This window comes from Lolium rigidum, chromosome 6 (genome assembly GCF_022539505.1).
Source record: "Lolium rigidum isolate FL_2022 chromosome 6, APGP_CSIRO_Lrig_0.1, whole genome shotgun sequence".
Lineage (NCBI taxonomy): Eukaryota > Viridiplantae > Streptophyta > Magnoliopsida > Poales > Poaceae > Lolium > Lolium rigidum.
Window position 1 is genome coordinate 69,576,662 of NC_061513.1, and position 6,636 is coordinate 69,583,297.

The 6,636-nt window shown below is 46.1% G+C and overlaps 1 protein-coding gene across 2 annotated transcripts; it reads right to left on the bottom strand.

Annotated features, from left to right (window-relative positions):
* Positions 1-222: 222 nt before the first annotated feature.
* LOC124667048 (rRNA-processing protein fcf2-like) lies at positions 223-5,386 on the bottom strand. Of its 2 annotated transcripts, XM_047204380.1 has the most exons (7): positions 5,134-5,386; positions 3,688-3,799; positions 2,045-2,300; positions 1,920-1,980; positions 1,294-1,368; positions 1,074-1,189; positions 223-650 (listed from the first exon to the last, which is right to left on the bottom strand). In XM_047204380.1, the coding sequence occupies exons 2-7, from the start codon at positions 3,719-3,721 to the stop codon at positions 542-544; spliced, it is 651 nt and encodes a 216-aa protein (XP_047060336.1). In that variant the 5' UTR covers positions 3,722-3,799; positions 5,134-5,386; the 3' UTR covers positions 223-541. The 2 variants fall into 2 exon arrangements, with proteins under 2 accessions (XP_047060336.1, XP_047060337.1); XM_047204381.1 differs by lacking the exon at positions 3,688-3,799 and having other exon boundaries at positions 5,134-5,385.
* Positions 5,387-6,636: the final 1,250 nt, after the last annotated feature.

Genomic DNA, 6,636 nt, shown 5'->3' on the forward strand with positions numbered 1-6,636 from the left:
ACACCCAGCGTCGCTAAATGTTTTTTTAGTTTTTTAGTTTGAATTCACGTTAAATTTATACAAATTTCATTCAAACTTTGTATGGATATCGTTTTCAAAACTTGAATTTAACTTTCTAATTATATCGGGTCCGCCGGTCTGGGGCGCCGGTGTGATAGCAGCATCTCCCGACATATATTTGGGAGCCGCCGGTGGAGATGCTCTTATTATTGAGTCAAAGCATCATTCCAAACTCAAATTCCGTCATTACGATGAGAAATATACTTTGCTCGGCAAATATGCTTGGATAATACATCAAGGCTCAAGCTCCGATCACATTACTAGTAAGTATGGGAACGAACATCTCTCACGTTACGTTACACCTGCTTACATATATATAGGAAAGGAAATGCTGTCGGTCAACATGCGTTCGCTACATTACACTGCAGGCACAAGGACAGTACTAGTGGCTGCAATATGAATGTGCTCAGGTCTTTCTGGTTTGGCTCCATTTCTCGCTTCTTCATTGGCTTCAATACACGGAGAACACACCACGTGTAGCTTATTTCCGCCTATCCTTGGCTCTCTTGAATGTTTGCCTGCCCTTGTTCTTCCACTTCTGGTTGCCTCCTGGCGTCCGTGTCTCCTGAATTTCCCTTACCTTGCGCATCCTGCATTTTCACGGAGGGTGACGGCATTCAGTTTCAGGGATGCTCTAGTTAAACTGAAATATATGCATTATCTACCAAGTTCTTTAGTAATTTAGATCAAAAAGTACATAAGTTCATTCTGTTTTTTTTTTATCAAACTGGAGCTACTTTTTTTTTTTGAAGGAAAACTGGAGCTACTTCTGATATGTGACAGAATCAGACAGTGGTTCATGCAATGGACGCTGCGTCCAAACCTAACTCCAAACCAAGGAAAGGCTCTAGTCTATTCTAGAATATGGTTCTGTTGTTGTATAACTAACTACCCATGAAATCCTTTGATCCAGCATATTCAACTCACAAAAACTTGTACTGACAGGCAAAAACAAGAACAAAGACAGTGAGTCTCCAGTATCACTGCATGTGGTAAAAGGATGATGGGCATACCTGTAGTTCTTCAGTTTTGGGTCAGATAATATCTCATCGACCAAGTTTGTTTTCTGATCACTCTTTGTGAGCCTACCTGAGTAGAACTCAGACGCAGGCGCAATAACTGTTCCCACCTGAACCGATAATATTAAGCATATTAACTACTGATGAACATTCACAAGTTTTCAACAGTGAGATACCTAAAATATTAACAAAGCTTTGTGATTTGATTGCTTACTTGGAAATACTTCGGTAGGGCCTTGGATTTACCAGATCTCTTGAAATGCCTTTTAGGGTCCAGTACATGCCTCAGCTGAAAAACATATGCTGAGAATATTGTGGTTAAACCACCAAAAATATAAACACTAAGAACAAAAAGATGGCCCCGTCATTATTGTGCTTCAACATTTAAATTGTATTTTAACTCACAATATTCTGTTCTTCTTAGAACTAACACAGTTCGACCAGATTGCAGTACTATCATATAAGCCTCCAAAGTACATGACGACAATCAAATATGGATGGTACTAATTGTTTACTAAACCATTCATGCTTACTCAACGGCTATTTTCTCTGCTACTGAGACCAAACAAAAGGAAAAGTGGAAAACACTTGCATTTTGTGTAGGAGAAACCTATTATTATCCTGAGAATAACACACAAGCAAAAGAAAAATCCATGAGTACGCATGCTCTACATTCTAGTACACGCTTATCAAATGGCTGATGCTTGACCATCAGGAATTCAGGATCACGTTACTAAACGCCCAATTAGAGAGTTAGCTTCTGCTTTCCACAGTTACATAATGTAGCCCCACACAAAAGTAATACCACTGAGAACAATTCACCCAAGTGCAATACCATACCTGCAAAATCTCAAGGTCCTTCTTCAACTCGGGTGTAATGGTAGGCGCAGGCATGTCGAACCTGCAAATGGAACCGTAAGTATCCATACAAGAAACCAACAGCAAGACTCAAATTTCCAACTCACCAGCCCTTGCCGGTGGTGTCCTTGACGTTCTTCCTCGCCATCTTGTTGACCTTCCTCGGGTCCCTCGGCGGCACGAAGAGCCCGCCCACGAGCTCGTTGCTGGGCTTCCAGAGGCTCCCCTGCGCGTCGATGCTCGAGGTCGGCGCCGAGCCCTTCCTGCTGCTGCTGCCGCAGGCTGCCGGCAGGGAAGGCATCTTGGGTGCCCACGACAGGCCGATTGGCGCTGCCGCCGCCTCCGGCATCTCTCTCCTGCTGCCTGTAAGATCAGGTAGCTTCGTTGGGTTAGGCGGCAGCAGTAGGGGCGGCGGTGCAGGGGAGAGGAGGAAAGGCGGCGCTCAGGATGGGAATGGGCTGGCCCGGACCTGTTCTTGGACCTGGCCCTGTGGCCTCAAGGCCAATTTTGGGGCCATGGGCTGACCCATTTTGAGAAAATACCGTGGCCCTGCTGGCCAATGGGTACCCAGGGCCGACCCAAAATTTAACTAAAATACAAAAATTACAGCCCTTTATACACAGCAAAGAAAGTACAGTCCAATCTCAACTCATCTATACCTAATAATAAAGAAAATAAGGCTTCTTGTTCGTTCGTTTTTTATTACCCCTGATTTTTGTCTAAATTACGTGCCAATGCCACCGCTAAGTCAAAAAACCGTTTCGTAAATACTTCCATACGTGTGTCTCACGTTCGTATTGCGCTGTTGGGCCGTAGCGAGCGACTGATCCGTGTCAAAGTAGAACTATATACAAGCTGACACAATCTCTAAGTCTTTAAATATGGGAGGGATCGATCTGCCGTTCATCAAATCAATCCAGGATATGAGCAAAGTCTACGAGATTAGGTCGTGGGAGAGGACAGTACTCCGACGACGGCGAGCGCTTCGAGATCGCCAGGCAACGGCGCTCCGCTACTCCGCCCCATCAGTAATCATGGCATCAGAGCGGCGATCGAACATACGGAAGATTCTTACTAGGAGCCGCCGCATGGCAAGCATCGAGGAGACGCAGTAGATTCTCCACTTCGTCGCCGAGCATGGTGTGACGGAAAGCGTCGAGGTGAACACGGTCATGAAGCATCTGGCCAAGGACGATGTCAGGGTACCGCCCATCGATGTCGGCAACACGTACAGCTCGCTGTCCTCAGCTCGGTAGCACATGGACTCGCTAGGACGCTTCGTCATCGTCATCGACTGCGGTGATGAGCGGCGGCACGCACCATGGTTCTGCAGCGGGAGGCGGCTGCGTCGTCATCGAGGACTTGAGAACCCATGTTGCATAAACGACGAGATGAGCACCAGTCAGTCGTTTTGCCATCTCGTCGTCATCGTCCTTGAGAGATTCAAAGCGCAGCATCTCCTACCGCAGAGAAGACAAAGATGACGCCGCGGCAGTCGCCGACGGCGAAGTACTTGGTGCCCCAATCCACGCCTTCGTAGGGCAGAGCATGGGCCTGCGCCGTTCCTAGCTCTAGCGGTGCATCCCCTGCCGCAGAGAAGACGAAGAAGTGGCCGCGCGAGCGTTGCTGACGACGGCGAAGTACCCTTTGAGTGCCGCCGCCGCCGGCTGGTATAGAAACGCCGCTTTGTGCCCAAGTTCAACCCCATCCTCCTCTGCAGTTTTGCCTATATATGGACAGGAAAACGTACTTGACTGACGCATCGACAAGGCCGCCGAAGACATGCAAGCTCGTGCTCGTAACTATCGTGTTACCTCTGGCTGCTTGATTCGACGGTGCAGTCTGTAGTCTATTGTGCACTTCTGTCAAAACATGCAATTCGTAATGGGTTAGCATGAAATAGAGGAAAATCGTGAAGGGGAAATGCCTCCGTGGAGTACATGCACAGAAGCAAGATGGCCTGCCACCTAGAGCTCCGGACTAAATGATGACGGCAAGCAATTGCTCTGGAGCCATATGGAAGCTTTACTGTCCACCAAAAATACATCAGTTCATCTGGCATGTAGCTCATGACAGCCTCCCGATAAAGATGAATATGAAACGAAGGGGCATGTACTGCAACACACTCTGCTTAAGCTGCTTTGTTTTACAAGCTGTAATGAGCTTGCTACAATAAATTTTCGTATCGCCTGTTTTTTACCCATGAATACACTCATTTAACAATATGTGGAATATTTGATGCGTTTAAATTCAACTGTGCCAAGTAAAACATGCCCTTCGAGGCGGTATTTCAATCCGGCAAGACACCGTAATTATGATGTATACTTTTATATACATTGAGTAACGCTCCATCCTATCAAGAAAACTTATTTATAGTACTAAATCGTCCATAAATAGATGCCAAAGATTTATTTAAATTCAGATGTATCTATACACTAAATCGTGTCTAGATACATTCAAATTTAGATAAACTTTTGGCATCTATTTATGGATAGTGGTAGTACTGAAATTCTCTATGGCCTAAAAAATATATGAAGAAACAGTAGCAGCACACGGGCTTACACTATTCGGATGAAAGGCTTGATACGCTGAGCATTTTGTACTATAATAAATTGCTGGATCATGTGTGTTCAAAGGCAACCGAATTTGACATATGCCTCTCAAAACAGATGCTACTGACATAAGTTACATGAGTAAAAGCATGAAACGCTATTGGGCTACTTTCCCATTGCAACCAAGGATTTGTGTTGGCCAAGTGGCCAACCAATCTGCTGGGAGATGTTTTCGAGTTTTCCCCGTAGCGAAGCACGGGTTTTGTCCTAGTTTTAAATAAGACACAACAGACAATTCAGTATAAATACATGCCCAGCAAAAATACACACCGGCACCACCTAGCTTTTTTTACTCAAGTAGGAACATATAAGTATCGTCTGGTTCAATTCAGTATAAATAAATGCCCAGCAAATCTACAGGAGCTTTGCCGTCTTAACCGAGAGGAGGCATGATTAACTAGAGAACAACTTGTAAGCACCTGTAAATATCTGTATTGCATGGAATGCTAACCTTCTATGTCCTATTCATACTCAAAAAAAGAAAATACAACTCAACAATTTCAGGCAAACCATGATCTAGTAAGCTGAATCAAGAAGCAGAGCAGCCACAACCAAGGGACGGGGCATGTGGGGGAAAGTCTCACCTGTGCTTTGCAGCGGCTAGTGGAAGGGGAAGGTCGCCAGAGCAGCACAAGACGGAGAAGGAGCTGGATGGCGAGTTGGACTGGCGAGAAGGACGACGAGTTGGACGGCCGAGAGAGATGACGACGATGAGCTGGAAGGCGAGAGGGACGGTGAGAACGATGGCGAGAGGGACGTCCTGGACGGTGAGGAGGACGCCAAGGGGGAGGAGCCGGGGACAGCGCCGCCGCCGAACAGATGGAAGGCGTCGGGGGCCGCGATTAGGGCGTCCAAGATTGGGTCGACACTGGCGAACGAACGGGTCAACAAATGTCGGCCCCGACCGATTTCTATACTAGGCCGACCCAGCCGTCCAAACGGCCTCGAATTTTTGGGTCGGGCCAGTGGCCCGACGGGTTGGCTCGGACCATTCTCATCCAGATCGTGTCCTTTTTTTTTGAAAATAATCCATTTATACTACCTCCGATTCAAAGAATAAGGCGCCCTCATTTTACGTGCTTTTCGTTTGACTAAGTATTACTTCAAATATATAAAGATTATTTATATAAAATTAACATCATTAGAAAGTGATTTTCAATACGAATCCAACAATACTAATTACATATAATATAATCAAATTTTATTGCTCAATTTTTATGGTCAAAGTTCGTCTTGAAATACGTGTGCGCCTTATTCTTTGGAACAGAGGTAGTATCAAGCAAGCAAGGCACCTCATTAAAAACCTTCCAATGATACAATCCATTTATATTAGGTAGTCTGGAAGAAGAGGAATATAAAATTCTTCTTCAAGATCTAGATCTAGTAATTCCTTCCAAAGATGGGGATTTGATTTGGTACAAATATAGATCTAGATCTTCTCTATTTTCCTCAAATATGAGCAAGAATCATAAAGGGACGGAGGGAGAAAAAACTCTCCAAATAGCAACAATGGTGGAGAGCAAGTGGTTAAAGAAGAAGTAGTACAAAGAGAGAGCAAAAGGATTTTTATAGGGGAACCCAACTTTCTGCTTGTTGGGGACAATTTCTGGCCAAGGGCTGGTAGTACCGCCCGGTAGTACCGCCCAGTGGGCCAGTACTACCGCCCAGACCACGCAACAACTTTGAAGGGAAACCAAAATCGTGGGTCGACACTCCGGGCAACGAACGACAGGAAAAACCAGGAGATGCGCGAGGCGAGAGCGAGCGGGTGCGCAGCTAGTGTGCGGTGCAGGGCGAGCGGGGGGGTGAGCGGGTGGTCCAGGCGAGCACGGGACGCGGCATGGGCGCGTGCGGCCGACGGCCTGGGTCAGGGATGGCGGCCAGAGAGGAAGATGGGCCAACGGTACTTATTGGGCTTCAACGGTAGTACACTGTTGTAGAACCGCTTGAAAGTGCATGGAGCCCCCATGTGTGGTTTTGGTAATTAATGACAATCCCTATGGACTAATGTTTGCATTGAGTTATATTTGTAGGAGTTGTCCATAGGCAATTCTTGAACCATATGTTGGCTTCAAGGTTGCAATAAG

Coding starts and splice junctions, on each gene's coding strand:
- LOC124667048 (XM_047204380.1), bottom strand. CDS start 3,721: ATGTCTTCGGCGGCCTTGTCGATGCGTCAGTCAA. Junction 2,301..3,687: donor CTTGTCGATGCGTCAGTCAA/GTACGTTTTCCT, acceptor CTGATCTTACAG/GCAGCAGGAGAGAGATGCCG. Junction 1,981..2,044: donor GACACCACCGGCAAGGGCTG/GTGAGTTGGAAA, acceptor TTCCATTTGCAG/GTTCGACATGCCTGCGCCTA.